Source organism: Buceros rhinoceros, unplaced genomic scaffold (genome assembly GCF_000710305.1).
Source record: "Buceros rhinoceros silvestris isolate BGI_N320 unplaced genomic scaffold, ASM71030v1 scaffold6770, whole genome shotgun sequence".
Taxonomy (NCBI): domain Eukaryota; kingdom Metazoa; phylum Chordata; class Aves; order Bucerotiformes; family Bucerotidae; genus Buceros; species Buceros rhinoceros.
In genome coordinates this window covers 17,082-33,513 of record NW_010390098.1, presented here as the reverse complement: position 1 = coordinate 33,513, position 16,432 = coordinate 17,082, and the positions used below count along the sequence as shown (strand labels likewise).

Sequence of the window (16,432 nt, the reverse complement as noted above, 5' to 3'; positions counted from 1 at the left end):
TCTTTCCACTGCTTCTAATGAAACATTTACAAAAGTGCCATTTCTTTGCACCCAGGGAGAGAGTTGTTTTTTTTTTTAAATAAATTTCTGAATACTCGATCTTTTGAAATTTTTCAGAAAAACCCATCCAGCTTGACCTCAAGCGTCCATGTAGAATTGTTGCTCAAGAGCAACGTAATCAGTTTTCTAGATAACTGATGCTTTGTAACCACTTGGTCGGCAGTGTTTTCTCCCATTACTTTTGAACCCAACTCAGAGAGGTCTTGGAGAATGTTTTCAACAAGTTTTGTGAAAATAGCTGACTTGTCAAAGGACAGAGTGCCGTCTGCGTCAGGTGGAGGGACTGAGTTCAGTGTAATCCCGGCACTTAAGATAGCAGAGTGCTTCTCATGGAGCCACGTTTCAGATTCTCTGACTACAGGGTAAACTTCCTGTATTTATCATCTATAGCACCACAGAAGTTGCTCCTTAGCGTTTCTCAGCCATTACAGTAAGGGTGTGAACCCTAATGGAAACGTAGTCTGCTGTTAGGCCATTGACAGCATCGTTCTCCACTGTAAATTCTCTGATGCTTGGTAAAGTCATTTTTTTTAAAGTTGTGACTTAAATTCTAAACATCTGCACTGTACTTCTTAAAGGCTCTTTATGATCAATAGGAGTTAATGAAATCTGGTTTTAGATTAATTTCTCAAGGAACTTTAAACTGAATTAAACAGCATTTATAGTTTCATTTAAATATTATGTTGAAAGACCTGTAAAAGGGTGAGTGACATCTATCTCAGTAGGTCTGATATTTTAAGCTTTGCAGAAATAAGACACAAAAAATCTGATTTCTGTTTAATGTGTTTAGGAGCCAGGTGAAACAGCACTTCATTTAGCAGTGCGGACTGCTGACCAAACCTCTCTCCATCTGGTTGACTTCCTTGTACAAAACTGGTATGGATTGTGCTATCCTTTGTTGTCAAGAGATGTGTTTGTAGAAGTGTAAAACCTTAGTGAAAACATTAAAAAAAAAAAAATGATGGTGTAGTGGAACAAGGTTATTTTTGGTTTCACAGTATGAAAGCGATGAAAGGAGGTGGGTCCCAGTCCACTGCTGTGGTGCGCTGTTAAGTGACAGAGGCACAGTCGTGTGCTGTGTCAGCTGGTGGATTTTGCAGAATGACGAGAGAGGAGGGTTGGGGAAACGCCGAAGACTCATCACAACTTTCCTGAGCTGGTGGGGGGAAGGCTGGAGGATTTTTGAGCTTTTTTTATTTTTCCCTCAGCACAGTGAGTCATAACCTGCTATTAAACGTACTTACTTTCCTTCCCCTCTCTAATAGTTTATGTAGCCTTATGTGTGGAGCGTTAGACAGGAAGTTTGGTCTTCTGGTACAGCACAGACCTGGAGTTCCTGCTCCTGCCACCATCCCTTGGGCTGTGTGGACTGGCTGTGTAACCATCACTTCAACTTCACCGCTGCTCCCCCAGGTGTAATGGGGTGCTGACTGCTGTGGGAGTCTTGCTAAAGTAAAAAATCAGATGAAAAAAAAGCTACTAATATTTGCAAGCTGTTTGAGATCACATCTTGAAAAATATTTGAGAAGCCCAAGTTATTATTTTGATCTTTGCTAAAGGATTTGATTTTTTGTACGATTATTTAAAAAATACTTTGTTCAGTTAGGAAGCTTCACAGTTCCTGCAGACAGCTGCATCTTTTACATGTTTGTCAGCTGTCTATATTTTTGTCTCAGTCTCAAATTTCAGAGCATCTTTACAGCCATATGGGCTCTTCGCTTACTGCTCTATATGGGTAATACTGAGTGGAAGAAAAGCTCTAATCTTCTGAGCTGTTCATTTTTATAAAGGTATTATATTGGTCCCAATACATCAGCAACTTTTTTTGAGAAACCTTGTTTCAGAAATTGAAAACTGAAGGAAATAGAATTTTAAAAAGCCCTGTTGAACCCCTTTGCACAGCTCGTCTCTACCTAACTCTTCGTGGAAAACAACTGGTGAGGCTTCAGAGAGAATTAGATTTGAGTCTTTGGACTTCACTTTTTTTAAATGAGCATCAGGACATGCTCAGTCCTTTTCAGCCACCGCTCAGGAGTTTCCTTTACGCTTGGGAACTGTTCTTAACAGTCTCTGAAAGTAATGTTTAATTTTAAAGTATTTATTTCTCCTTCAACTTCATATTTGTCCAGGAAAATATTTATGCATTTAATATTTATGGGGATGTTAGATCTGAAAGGAATAGCACAGGACGCTGTGCTTGTCTTGATGGGTTTTTTTTGCTTTTGTGTTTAGTGGAAACCTGGATAAGCAAACAGCGTTGGGTAATACAGTTCTACACTACTGCAGTATGTATAATAAGCCCGAGTGTTTGAAACTGCTTTTGAGGGGGAAGCCAACTATTGATGTAGGTAAGTTCATTATTCAAAACCAGGAAATAAAGATTTCCTAAAATTTCTCTCCATTAGTTCAACCACTTTTATTTATGTCTTACTGTGTTAAATAAACCTTTTAAAGGGAAAAAAAATACTGGAAAGATGAAGATTTTACTACCACCAAGGCTAAAGGAAGCACCAAGTTAAATGAAACTTAAATTTTTAGAAGATACTAGTGCCAAAAGTGTTCTACTAAGAAATACCAATGGTAAACCCTGGTTTTTCTGCAGAGTTTTATTTCTGATTCATTATAAATGTCCTGGAATTTAAGTTTGTTGGGTTTATTGTAAAATTCATCTAGTGCTTCGAATGACTGCTCGCATTAATTGCACTCTGGGTGTGTGTGGGCTTTGTGTACACAACAGCTAATTCTTCTTTTAATGTTCATGTCCGCTGGCATGAAGCACTGTGGCTTCACCCAGCGCGCCCCGACCATCACTGCAGCTGAATCTGTCAGACCTTAGGGTAGGAGGGGAGCTTTCCCAACAGTTGGTACAAACTGAAGTGCGAACTCCTCTCTCTTCACTGCCATAATTTTTCTCCGCTGCCCAGGATAAACCTGTTGCATAAATTCAAGTTCATAGCTCAGTGGCGGAAGTCACGGGTTCCATTGGCCTTTTCATACCTCCTTAGAATACGTTCTAATATGATCGTAAGTCAAGGAAGTTAGTAGACCTTTCTTCAGCAGATGTATCCCTAATTAAGAAGATAGGAAAGCTGTCTGAACGAGCTCAAGCGTGTTTACTGGTCCTTCCATTGAACTCTCTCCTAGCCAGAAGAGTGTTCTTATCTTTTTGGGTCTTTTTTTTCTTCCAAAATGTTCTCACATGGAATTGTGTATCTTCTTTAGGCCTTGAAACATCAGTTTTATTAAGTTTGGGATTTCTGTAGTCTCTGAAGCTATCTCTGTGCTCACTTCAGTGAAGAAATACTGTATTTTCATTCCATTTCATATTAAAACTCCTGAACCATCTCCGAGCTTTCCATAAGGACCTCTGCTCCTTCTAGGGATCTTAATTCTTTCAGATTCGTAGGACTTTCTAGATGACTGCTTTATATTTTCAGGACTTTGTGACTGGCATTCCATATGTAATATGACACAGATATTTTCCTTATGAGACCTCAGTTTGCCTGCTGTACGATCTGGATATGAGGTGGAGCACACTCAGGTCCAGCTCCATGGCATTTAGACCTATACTTATAGGTATAGCTATATAAGCTATACTTAGGTAAAATTTATTTCTTACATACAAGATTTGCACTCAGTAAGGTTGGAGTGTGGGGGTTGGTTTTGGTTCTTGAGATTTGCTACTGAGTGGGAAGAATCTAATGGGAAGGATCCCATTAGATGTGCTAGAGGACCATCCAGGGTGTGCAGATACCACCTTTCTGATCAGGCAGATGTAGTCTTTGCAGAGACAAAACAGCTAGAAAGTTTTACCATTACTCCTGTTCCAATGACATCTTGGAATAGGATTTCTGTCTTCAAATTCAGGCTTCAAACCACTGTATAGTAATCAAAGTAAAACGTGCTTGGATCAACATCTGCTTTTTTTTAAGCTCTCTTACCATGTCTGCCTGCTTTTCCTGCTTATTCATGTAAGAGTTTTACTGGCAGAGGGGTAGAGTGGAGCCTGAAGTGACTAAATGTCTTTATATTTCCTGCTAGGATGGTTAGGAGGGATTTGGGAACTGTCCCAGCAGATGAACCTGATGATACGTGAAGTGCAAGAGCTGCAACTTCTATAGTGTAAATCGATGTTTTTGATCCCCTCTAGAAGTTACTCTACAAAAAAGTGTAACTTAATAAAATGAGTCTTTAGACATCTCAAAGATTTATCACTTTTTTTTTTTTTTTAATTGTTACTTCTGTAGTAAACCAAGCTGGAGAGACGGCTCTGGACACGGCAAAAAGAGTGAAAGCTGTCCAGTGTGAGGAACTGGTAAGAACTGGGGGAGTGTTTACTTTTTCCAAGGTGTGATCTGCTGAAGGTACCACTACCACCGTACTCCAACCCTGATACCGCTGCCAGCTGGCTGTATGCTGATCTGAAGGTCCAACCGTAGATGAGTATTTTATACTTTCAAAACACAGCAGTCATTTTTGTATAGACGAGTAAAAGAGGTTTCTTGTACTGGAAGTGCTCAGTGATGTTAACCAGTGTGTTTGAAGACATTACACCCTGGAGGGTCAGGTATTTGAACACCGATTGGTGCGTCATCCTAGGACAGCTGGGTGTCAGCACTACAGAAGTAGTTCTTAGAGACGTTTCTGTCAGAAGAAAAAAACAACCACGGAAATATTTAATCCATCAAGACCTTTTAGATCTGGATCTTTGACTTTTCCTGCTTTGGCTTTTTCCGGTATATTTAATGCGATGGTGAAAGTTTTCTTACAAAGAGAGTTGAAACAACTTGAAATTGAACCTCCTGAAAGGAGAAAGAAGCGAAAGTGTGATGTCTGAAGTCAGGGCGTTACCAAGTGTAAACCACTCGCTTCTGTGGGATTTGGTCCCTCTACTGAACATGATCAGAGCAAAAACTTGCTGGAATCTTGAGAATGTGAGTGATGTTAACTCAAGAAAATTTACTGGACTTCAAGAAATAAAGGTGTTAGAGGATCTTCCCAGGCTCTTCTGAGGCAGTCAGCCAGGAATAAGGATCCTACATCAGACCAGCTTGTTTGTTCTCAGCCCTCTGAGGTGCCTCTCTCCAGCATACATTTAGTAGACAAGTGAGTTTGAGAACTATCAAGGGATTAAAACTCTTAATAGTGCAGCGGTTTCACATTCAAGACAAAACCAGCAGGAGTGACAGAACAGTTGTCACTTGCTGCTTAATTCTGTTTCTCAGAACCTTTTTGCCTCATGTTGATGATCCAAGGAGGATCTCTGATTTTCCTCTGCAGATGGTAATTTTAATAGCTTTCCTTTGACAACTGTAAGTTCTTGTCATGTATTAATTATTGCATAATCAAGAGAGCTTGTCCTTCGCAAATCATCACTATTTCCCGTATTTTGGGAGATGCAGAGGTGGGACTTCCACTGACTTCTCAGTTCCTCCCATCTCTGCTCCCTCAGTGCTGTTTCCAGTAGTTTCAGTTTTCTGTCAGCTGAAAGCCAGATCAGCTAGACAACACACCACTGGTATGGATTGCTTTTTTCTCTGCATATATAGTTAATAAAGTACCATCTGCCGTTAATGTGGACTAACTGATCGTGGATGTGATCAGTGAGCTTCTCTAGCAGTTAAGTTTTTCAATTGATAGAAATTCTGCTAATACCTCACTGATTATTTCAGTTAACTGTAAGACAGCGTTTACACCTTTTTGGGGTTTTTTTCATATTGAAAGAGGAAAATTATTTCTGCATTTTTCTCTGAAGTGTCAATGAGATAAAGTTAAAAGTAAAAAATATGAATGAACATAATTGTTTATCCTGGCAATAAAAAAGTATAAAAATAAATTTGTTTGCAATATGGTAGATGCACTTAGCTAATTTCTGTTGCATAGCTGGAGTCTTAACTGTTAATTAAATTCAATTTCAACCAAAGGGGGTTCATTAATACTTACAGAACAGACTGAAAATACTTTCTTTCAAATTCTATTTTGAGCAGGCAGGGTTGAAGGCTTTCCTGAATCAGCTGGTACCAGGTAGACTGCATTCCAGAGGATGTGTAGGAATAAATAATGATGGGAAAGCTGAGCGCTGGAAAGGAGAATGTAACTCCTCAGAATAACCCTGAGTTGCCATTTTCTCTCCTCTGCTGATCGTTGAGGTAGTAGATTTTTAAAGGATGTGAATACCTGACCTGGGCTGGCAAAGTACAGGAGTTGTGTGCTTAAGACCCATGATCCTCATCCACTGAAACGGAAGGAAATATTCAAAGAAATACCTTTTATCTGGATTCCAGCACAAGGACTGTGATTTTGGAGGGGTAATAGTTGTCTGGACCAGAGTTTTTAAATCAGTTTTGCCTTTCATTTTTGGGAAGGAGGGCTCCAGCTGCAAGCAGCTTTTGTGTGTATACTACCTTTTCTTCGTGGCGTCTTCTCAAATGCTTGTCAGACATGTCAACTTCTGCCCTTTTTGCCTTTTAGCTGTTTTTCTCTACCTCAGAGAAATGAAGATTGTTTGTGTGAAATTGTTAGTTTTTAATGACTGGAAAAGTTTTAACCCTCTAAATATATCAGTTTATTGCTTGCTGTTACAGAACTGACTTTGTCAACACCAAAGGAACAGCAGGTAAATAACAAGAACTGTTATTTCTTCCAGCTTTCTCAAGCCAAGGCAGGAAAGCTAAACCCCCACGTCCACGTAGAGTATGAATGGAATCTTCGGCAGGAAGAAATTGATGAAAGTGATGATGACTTAGACGATAAAGTAAGTGTGAATTACTGATACGGCTTTGCACAAAAATTGTCAATGTTTCTGTACTGTGGAAATTGATGGAAATTAGAGTCTCACTTCACCCTTTTTTTCTTACAGATGTTTTTTGAGGGAAAAAAGATAGTTTTGAGGCCTGTTTTAAAGACTGCCAAAGTGCTTTTTGAGTACAGTTTGTCGACCTAGATATTATGGACTTGAATTTCAGAATTTTTGCTTTGACAAGACATACAATGTAACATAAATCATTGAATGCAGATTACTTTATCATTTTATCCCCTTCTGAATTCGAGGTTGTTAGTTTTTAGCTGGAGGAAATCCAAGGCTCTACATACTTCTTTTTTTTCCATGAATTAATTAAAAACCTGGTTGAATCAATAACTGTTTTTCAAAAACTGTGCTGTGCACTTTATTCCTGATTAAAAAAGAAGTACCAGAAAGACAAAACTTGAGGGCATAAGATAATTGCCATCCTAGAACTTGTGAAAACTTAGCTTCAGTGTCCTACTTTAGCAGGTCGGTTAATTACTGCGTGCTCTGTTTCTGGAATAAATGGGAATACGCTCCTCCGATTATATGGGTGCCGTGGAAAGAAATGTGGACAACTTTTCATTTTCTGTGACACTTGGCACTGGAAAATTCAGAAACCCAAATCATTTACAGATCCTCAAGGACAGTGGAGAACAAGATCATTCTCTGTGCAGGGAGCCTCAGGGGGATGACTGCTGCTCTCTAGGAGATGACAGGCTGCCTGAACCAGAGCTGCAGAGAAAGAGCGTGTGCCATACGTAGCTAGTAATATACAGCAACAAAAAGTGCTGTGTAAACTTTCTTCAGAGATCGATTAGATACGTTTAAAAGAAGTAACTGGTACCACTGAATATATTGCTAGTTCAGTCAACAACTGCGGTGTCAGAAGGGGATGTTTTACTTGTAGTATGCATCAGTGGGGTAATATACTGGAACTTTGATGACTGCTCTGAGTAAAGAGCTACTTGAACTGAAAATTACTCTTACATTCTGAAAACTTCACTAGGCTTTTATTAATATACTAATGTATTATTATTGTGCGTCTCCTGCTTTAAGAATAAATCTAACTTCATGTACGTGATGACTTGTACATGCTACAGTCTATCAGTTACAAAGGAGAGGATCCTCCAAGTTGGATCGCTGAGAAAGGGAGGAATGTGGTCTTACTTGTCCAATAAAGAAAGAAAGACATGATGCTCACGTTCACTAGAATATGTTCTTTTGTATTCTTTCCCAAACATATCAACTATATTGAGTATTTAGACAGCTGTATAATGTACTTGTTTTTCTATTTGCAGCCTAGTCCTATAAAAAAAGAAAGATCTCCGAGACCCCAAAGTTTTTGTCACTCTTCAAGCATTTCTCCCCAAGACAAATTGACTCATCCTGCATTTAGCACTCCTAGAGACAAGCAAAGACTCTCCTACGGAGCTTTTACCAATCAGATTTTTGCTTCTGCAAGCACAGATTCACCCACCTCTCCAACTGCAGATGCTCCTCCTCTTCCTCCTCGAAATGCTGGCAAAGGTAAGTCTGCCTTCAAGCCACACTGGCAAGCAGTAATTTTTCAGCGTTGTCCTTCCTCTAACCAGGTACATCACAGTGTTCCAAGATGTTTTTCTTACTACAGTGATGTGGTAATACGGTACAATGCATGTTCAAAACTTTAAAAAAAAAAAAAAAAAAAAAAAAAAAAAAAAAAAAAAAAAAAAAAAAAAAAAAAAAAAAAAAAAAGGAAGGGGAACAACACTTTGTAATGGTCTCAATCATACCAGTGTAGATGAGTGGGTGAAAAAAGAAAGTACTACTCTGTGAAATAAAAATTGGTTCATTTTATGTAGAAATTCTGTTCATATCTTGGAGAAGCTTTTCTAAGCCTTTACAGTCACAAAATGCAAGTGTTTTAGGAAAAGGCTGATAGTACATAGTGCTACGTGAGACCTGTTGTGTGGTGTGTGGCAGAGAGGGTAAAGAGACAAAGCCCTGGGGGAGAGGAGGTGCAAGAAGACTCCCCCTTCTTGCAGTCAGACAGCGCACAAAAAGAAAAATACCAGAATGACCTGTGAAGCGCTGACAGGTCGGTGTTCAAGTCCCTTCGGTCTCAGTGCCTCAGGACTGCCCGCTTCTGTTTTGGTGAGTGCTAGAGGGATGTAAAGACAACACCAAGCCTATTGCCAGATAGTTAATGAGTCACTGAGGATCTAAACTAAAGGTCACCCACTCTTCCCGGTGTGGAAACTGGTTTTCTCTTGTAGAATTACCCATAAGGAAGGTTTGTGCTCCAGTTCCATCAGTTTTGCAATCTGCATTTAGCTGAAATGAAGGAGATGCTTTTTCTTCTTAGTAATAACACGCTTGGTAGTGCTTGAAAGGGAAGAGAACTTATTGTAATGAGACTTATTCTTGCAGCTGTAGTGGACAGAGGTTCTTTGACCTCATTACCTACAAACTCCAAGTTTAGGGGACATTATTTATGTAACAAAACCTGTTACTTCATGAAAATTCATGCAAATCCGCTTTTTTTAGAACAAGAAAAAGCCTTCGTATTTCTTCTTTTTTTACTTATTTAATTTAGAAATAGCCTAATTGTGGGTTTTATGGTAGATTTGTTAGAGAAAACTCCAGTTGTGACGGAGGCTACAGTATTGTTTAAGGGTTCAGTGGCTCTGCTGAAGAATGTTCCCTTTAGTTAGCCCTGCTGTGACTTCACATGCTGTTCTCTCAATGCGTAGTTAACTTTGTTTTCAAAAATAATGAAGAATTGCTCTCGCTAAAATGTGACAAAGGACAGAACAGTCTGTTGGCATCAGGTACCTGCTTTTAGACATGGCTCCCATGCTGGAAGAACTGCTGTTCCACCGTCAGTCTTCATCACGTACTGGCAAGTTCTGAAGGAATTCCTTGGCTCTCTTTTTTTAAACAGGTTTAAACAGTGATTTAGCCAGGGCATGCATTTTCACAACCCGCCTTTCTGTCATCTTCACTGGGGATTCATCTGTACTCCTCGTGACTTGACTGCACTGACCTTCCCGTTGCCATTACACATTTCTAACTTTTTCCCTCCTCTCCCCACCTTTTTTACATGCTCTCGGTCTGCCTCTGTCCATTGTCAGACACAGATGCTGGCTTAGATGTTCCTTCAGTCTGACCTAGGAGAACTTTGTTTTGTCATAAAGTTGCAGGACTTGGAAATTAATCATGGATCCTATTTCCTTAAGAAGGTTAAGGAGCTTGTGCCTTGTATCTGTCTGTAGGCTGTCAGCTTTCAATGATTCTAATGAACGTTATTCTCTGTCATCGTGTAGTGTAGCTCTCGCGCAGACTTAGTTAGAAAATCATCTTTGTCTCCGGGAAGGGGACTGTTCACAGGCATATTTCATCCCATGTAGGGATCCAAGTTTCAGAAATGTTAGGCATTTTCCTAGGTGTTCCTGCAAACTCCTGGACTAGTGAAGCAACAGAACCCCAGAGCTACTTGGCAAGAAATGAAGTGTTCAGTTCTGCCTGTTTTCGCGTGAAAGAAATCCTTATTTATATTACAACAAAAATAGTATAATACCACAAAATACAGATACCTGCACCTTCTAATGGAACATGAACTGCTTCACGCGAGTGGAAAATGCCAGATTCGCAGTGGAAGTCTTGAGTGAGAGGTCAAATGGCACTAGTGTCACATTAAAGTCACTAGGCTCCTCTGCTTCAAACATGCCAAAATTTTACAGCCTGAGAGATGCTGTGGTTTTGGTTGCTCTCCATTCAATAATATGTTGAAGTATTTAATCAATTTTAGAAGTTTCCATTAAATACATGCCTGTTACAGGAATAATTTCAGACTCGAAAGGACGGAGGAGCAAAGTGACAAATGTGCAGAACTTCCATCAGTGTGAAAAAGTTGCTTTAGATGCATCATTGCAGATGCGCTTCTGCTTCATTATAAACTGTGCTACACGTTGTTATCTGCCCCCTTTCCAGCTCCCAAACAGATTGTTTAAAAGCAAAAGAAGCAGAGACTCTCCATAAGACACCAGTGACACATCTTAGTTTGAGATAATTCTGTTTGTGTAGGAAAAAATAATCCTTTAGAACTTAGCTGCTCTTTTGAGATCAGTAGTGGTAGAGTATAGCCCTTCCATCCAAGTTTAGCATACAAGCTTACTTACCAAATCTTTTTTGTTAGAAGAGTTCGTTTTAATAGCAGTCCATTTGATTTAAGATCATATGAAAACACAGTACTGTATCTTGTGCTGAATTCCCTAAATAGCAGAAGTAAGAAGAGCATTGAGTTGGTGATTAAATTTAAGCTTACCTTCTGTCCCCGAATGAAATCTGATCTTTGTCCCTGCTCCGCCGCAAGGCCCCAGCAGGTACCACGGGACTGTGCTAGAGCATGGAGACAGTCTGTACGGAGTGGATAGCTGCTGGGATCTGTATTTTAGCAGGCGGCAGAGGATTTTAAAATTTCATGTTTTTTATCCTTTGGGGCATACAGATAAAACTCCTGTCCAAAACACATTCTGATTTTAACAAAGAGCCTTCCCTTCAGCCCTCTGTCAGCTGGCTCCATTTGCCGGTGAAGCCCTTGGTAGCAAGGTTCCATGGTGTTTGCTGAGGTGCCACCGTGGACTGGAAGCCATCAAGTGTGAACTGTGTGTTGGGGAGAGAGGGTAAGTTTAGAGCTGCCTAACACACACCAACCTTGCCTATGTTTTTAGTGGCTGTGGTGTCTAAAAATCAGTTTGATTCATCATTAAAATCGTAGAGGTACGATTGCTGGGGGATGTGTATATGGGGATTTTTTTTAAAGTTTCTCCATACATCATCACAATATAAGCACCAATTTTCCAGTTTGATAACTTTTTGAAATACTGTTCAAAATGCTGGAACGTTGGTGTATTCTACTCTAAACCAGCAAACCCGATTTTGAGGGTTTCAACCTTAATTGCAAATCCAGTGTGAGAGTGATGATGGTAAGTAGTTTTGTAGAAGTGTTAAGACCATCTAAGCCAGCCTTCCTTAATTTTATCTGAAAGCTAATTGATTTTTTAATGGTTCTGCCTATTTCTCTGGAAAGTGGTGGTCAGGGATCAGTTTTGTGCAGTGAAGTTAAGTTTGGGCATTAGGTACGCGGAGCACTCGTGGTTCCTGCTACTGCAGACTCCGTGTTGTATCATCTGCGTCTCCATTTGATCACACGCAGGTTCTGACCAGATGAGCTTATTAGCATTCACTGGTAACTTCGAGACGTTGTCTGGCTGCATTGCTCACCGGATTAGAAATCTTCTCAAGTCCACTAAATTACTTTGTCCACGTACCATTATTGTCTACCTGCAAAGGTTTGTCTTCATGGGTGTGTGTGCCAGGGCACTGCCTGAAGAGGGTCGCACAGGTCTCCGTTTCTCTTTGGTCAGACTAAACAGACCAAGCGTATTTCACCTCTTTTTATTCTTCTGTCATATACAGGAAGACTTAATTTTTTAAATATTCTTATAACTGTGTGGTACATTTTGGTTAAATAATACTAGTTATTCCACTCAAACTCTTTTAGTACTGTAACAGGAAGAGAAGGCTGACAACTGTTGATTTCATGGGTTTGTTATATTTGTGCATCAACCCAAAATACAACATTCTTGAATATAAATTTTGAGGTTTTTTTTTAAACAAGACTTTTTTAGCATTAATTATAGACTGTACTTCAAATGCTAATGTTGAATCAATGTATATTCTTAGCTTTCTTATTCGGAGTGATCATGATCATCTTCTCTTTAATTATCATCTTATTTTTGGTACTGAAAATATATCATCTGAAGAAAGACAAACTGAAGAGGGCTTTTGGTAGTATCTGTGCAAAAATGTCACTAAGAACTTTAAGAATAGCACCACTTGTTAATTAAAATACTGTTTTTAATATAAACTTCCCTCCCTACCCGTTCTACCATTAGCTGGAATACTGTCTCTTCCACCTCTCTCAATAAGTGGTAAAAAAAAAACCAAATGTGAAGGGTTTACACTCTACACCCACCATTTCTTTGCGTGGACGGTACCAGCTTTGTGTGGTTTCCCAAGTACACAAATTAACAGACACTGCATTAACTGCACAGAAGCTGAAGGCATCACACTCTGCACTGCAGACTGTTTTCAGCTGTTTCCCCTAGTGCCCTGAATGGGAGATTGACTGCATTAACTGCACAGAAGCTGAAGGCATCGCACTCTGCACTGCAGACCATTTCCAGATGTTTCCCCTAGTGCCCTGAATGGGAGATTACCTTCTCTAGTTACCCATGAAAGCGTGATCCTCCTAACATGAAAATGTGATAAAGGATGATAACAGTGTGTTCTGAAAGCAGCTGCTCCCCAGCTGACTGAAAAGAGCCCAACAGAAGCAGAATTAAAACAAATTCTAGGCCAGGATTTTTTTTTTTTGCTTGTCTGAGGAAAACATTCTTCATGAAACGTGAACTTCACCACCGTGTGAGAAATGATCATGAAGATGATGATGAAGTGGTTGGCTTGCGTGCTGCCTTGTTAGAATCACGCAATATCTTTGATCTGGAGAAATAACTGCTCTGATTATTACTGAAAAATACCCAGCTAGCCTTGATAATTAAAAATGCCGTGTAAGAGTTGCTTCGAGATTTTTATTTATGTAATGCAAAGTGTTTTGTAAGTTTTACTGACCCTTCATACATCATCAGATCTTTGTATTGCTCCGCCAATTGTTTCCGTAAACCGATTTAGACTCCAGCCGTTTCCCACATTTGCTTTATTCGAAGTGCAACGTGACTTTATACCTTTTTCTGAAAAGTTTCAAAACTTTATTTTCTGTTTATTTGAAAGTAAGTTATTTTCTATTTCAGCCACCCAGTCGTTAGCGTATGACTTGTAAATTCACGTTTATTCCTCCCATGAAACCAATACAGGAACAAGCGCTAGCAGTCTGAACAGATGCTCTGGTTTTAATACCTTAACACCTTTTCCCTGTAACCGTTGTATTCCATGGGCACTTGTGAAAGCTCTGAAGTGGTGATGCTTTTCAAATCTTCTGTGACCTCTGGATATACACTACTAGTGTGGAGGATAAAAAATAGATCCATATAACCACAGTTAAAGAAGTTTTAATCCTTCTAAATTTTAGTTTTGTAGAGGATTCTTTCTTTTATTGATGATATGAAGTACAAATGTACCGCACGTCTGAAGTTTTGTTTCTGCAATAAGCCCACAATACTGTAGCAATGCATTTCCTCCACTTTTTTTTTCCCTTTAAGGCCAAGTTTGAACTGTTGGTCCCTTGTGGCAGGGCCGGGGACGGTGAGCAGTGAGCGCTGCGGCTGTGGAGCAGCACGGACAGGAGGCACTAGGTGGTGGAGGACAGAACCTCTGCCCTCTCAGCCGTTCCCTCCTGCAGGCGTTTTCCCAGTGTGTAACTAACTCCTTTTCGAGTGTCAGGACAAGAGAAAAAGACTGTCCTGATGTATGTGTATGTTTTCAGCTTGCTTTAAAAATCACGTTACAGTTAACACCTGATACTGAATTTTCCTTTCCCCCTCGCCACTCCTAGGAGACTCAAGTTACTTATGGTTATTAGAACAACCTTTGGTTTGTATTTATTTCAGTGAAATAAAGAATTGGTAACTTGCAGAAGTCTAGAGGATCGTCAGTCAAAACGTAGCATGCGAAAAGTGTGGGGTTTTTGTTTGGTTTTTCTGGGGGGAGCATTTCAATGCACGGTTTAAATGAGCTTCCTTGCTTACGCTCATGGAAGAAATTAAAATGAGGATGCAAACCGGGGAACTCTTACTAATTTGCACTAACGTAGGCTGCTTGTCAGTTAACAGTTTTGTGAACTTGGACATAAATTGAGAGGATTAATTGCAAAACAGATAATTTGATTTACAAGAGTAATCCATTAATGGAAAGCCAGGTCCAAAATACCTGCAGGGGTTGTGGTTGAGAGATTCTCCTGAGCTGCCTTCCAGGCTTGGATCTGGAAGAGAATAGATAGAATCGTTGACTCATTATGGGCAGTTTTATCCATCTTTTCCTTGGGGTTAAGAAGAAAGGGAGGAGTCGCCTGCTGGCAAACATAGACATGCTTATAGCATAATTGAAGCTGTTTTTTTCAATGTGTAACATTTCACCTAAGGAATGCTAGCAAAGATTGTTCTTCGCTGGCTCTTATACTTCTATGCTCTATCATAATTCAGGAAGGAATGCAGACTCGGGTCATTTTCAGTCTGCCTACAGAGACTGGTAACAGGTATTTTCCAAGAGGCAGCTCTGTTTCTGTGTGCAGGGTATGGATGTGCTGATGCAACAGAATGAAGATTTTGTCCCCAATACTGTTCAGTTAAAGTAGGTTTCAAAAACAGGCAAGTTGCTTCTATGGTGCCGCAAAAATATGTGATGATAGACTTGAAATTTCAGGTATAAATAAACTTTACTTTTAAAACTTCCAATTTTCTGCATTTATCAAGAGTCTGTGATGCACAAAACACTGCAGGATCATGATTGGAGTGAAGTTCTATTTGTTGTTTAGGTTAAAAAAGTAAGTGCTGTTCTGCCCTAAGGTAGTACTAATTCAGACAAGTGTTACAAGTCGTTTCTTTCGGTGGCAACAGCAGCTGACGTGAGCAGTTGTCCCCTCACCCCGTGTTTGTACCCTGCACTCCCTCCTTCCTTGAGCCTCTTCTGGAAGGTATTTTCAAAGGTGAATGGTGACGTTGATGAGGGAAGAACCTTGTCTTCCCTCTGGGTAACTTTGTCTGTAATCTGTGTCTGTTCCCGTAGCCTGTAAAACATGCATTGTGTGGAGTGATGTTTGTGCCAGCGCTGATGCAGGGGGTGGTGACGGCTGGAAGGGTAAGGGTGGCTGCCTGCGCTCTTCCAAGCAAAGCTACCATTGAACATCTAGCCTCAGCCTCAGAAAAAGCTTTTCTGATGGTTATTTTGTACACACCTCATACAACAATTTGCATTGCTCGAAGAATGCATATTCCAGTGTATTTGAGCCAAGGGGAAAAAGGGGAAATAACTTCAAAAAAAACTTACTAAGCTTACAATCCTATTTTCAAAATGCAAGGAAAATTAGTAGGTAGATTTCTGTTCCCTGCCTCCCCCCAGCTGATTAACAGAATTTGTATGGGATGCTCTGGAGGGGAAAAAGAATCCCCACAAAATAGAACTTCTAGGAAGCTATTTCATTCTGGTACTAATTCATAGTAGTTTTAATCCCACATGCTAAATGTTGCTTAATTTTAAGATTTCATGCCTTTTTTTCCTAAAAGATGCCTAAAATTAGGAATCCCGGAGTGATTAATCCTGTGGTTTTTTTAAACATACACGTGTCATTCTCTTGTCAAGTTGCTGATCTTCCCACAGCTGAGAGTCAAAAACATGTGAACGTGTCGTTTAATCCTGGCGAGTGTTTTGGCATGGCTTGTCTCTACTGTAGTCGTTTGCTGCACTTCACTGTGGGTCTGACTGTGAATTTTTCGGTGCTGCTGTGACGTTTATGCACATGTATTTGTAAGAAGGTTGTTTGTTATTTTGCAGGCCCACCTTCAACCCTCCCTCTAAGCACTCAAACCT

The 16,432-nt window shown here is 39.9% G+C and overlaps 1 protein-coding gene across 1 annotated transcript in view; it reads left to right on the top strand.

Moving 5' to 3' along the window:
• Positions 1-16,432, top strand: part of ASAP1 (ArfGAP with SH3 domain, ankyrin repeat and PH domain 1) — a gene marked incomplete at its 5' end in the record, with an annotated part of 63,780 nt that overhangs the window by 34,547 nt on the left and 12,801 nt on the right. The window contains 7 exons of the mRNA XM_010136481.1: positions 851-936; positions 2,293-2,408; positions 4,308-4,375; positions 6,707-6,814; positions 8,146-8,378; positions 14,110-14,114; positions 16,397-16,430. Of these exons, the coding sequence (XP_010134783.1) occupies positions 851-936; positions 2,293-2,408; positions 4,308-4,375; positions 6,707-6,814; positions 8,146-8,378; positions 14,110-14,114; positions 16,397-16,430 (650 nt within the window). The remainder of the gene's footprint in view (positions 1-850; positions 937-2,292; positions 2,409-4,307; positions 4,376-6,706; positions 6,815-8,145; positions 8,379-14,109; positions 14,115-16,396; positions 16,431-16,432) is intronic.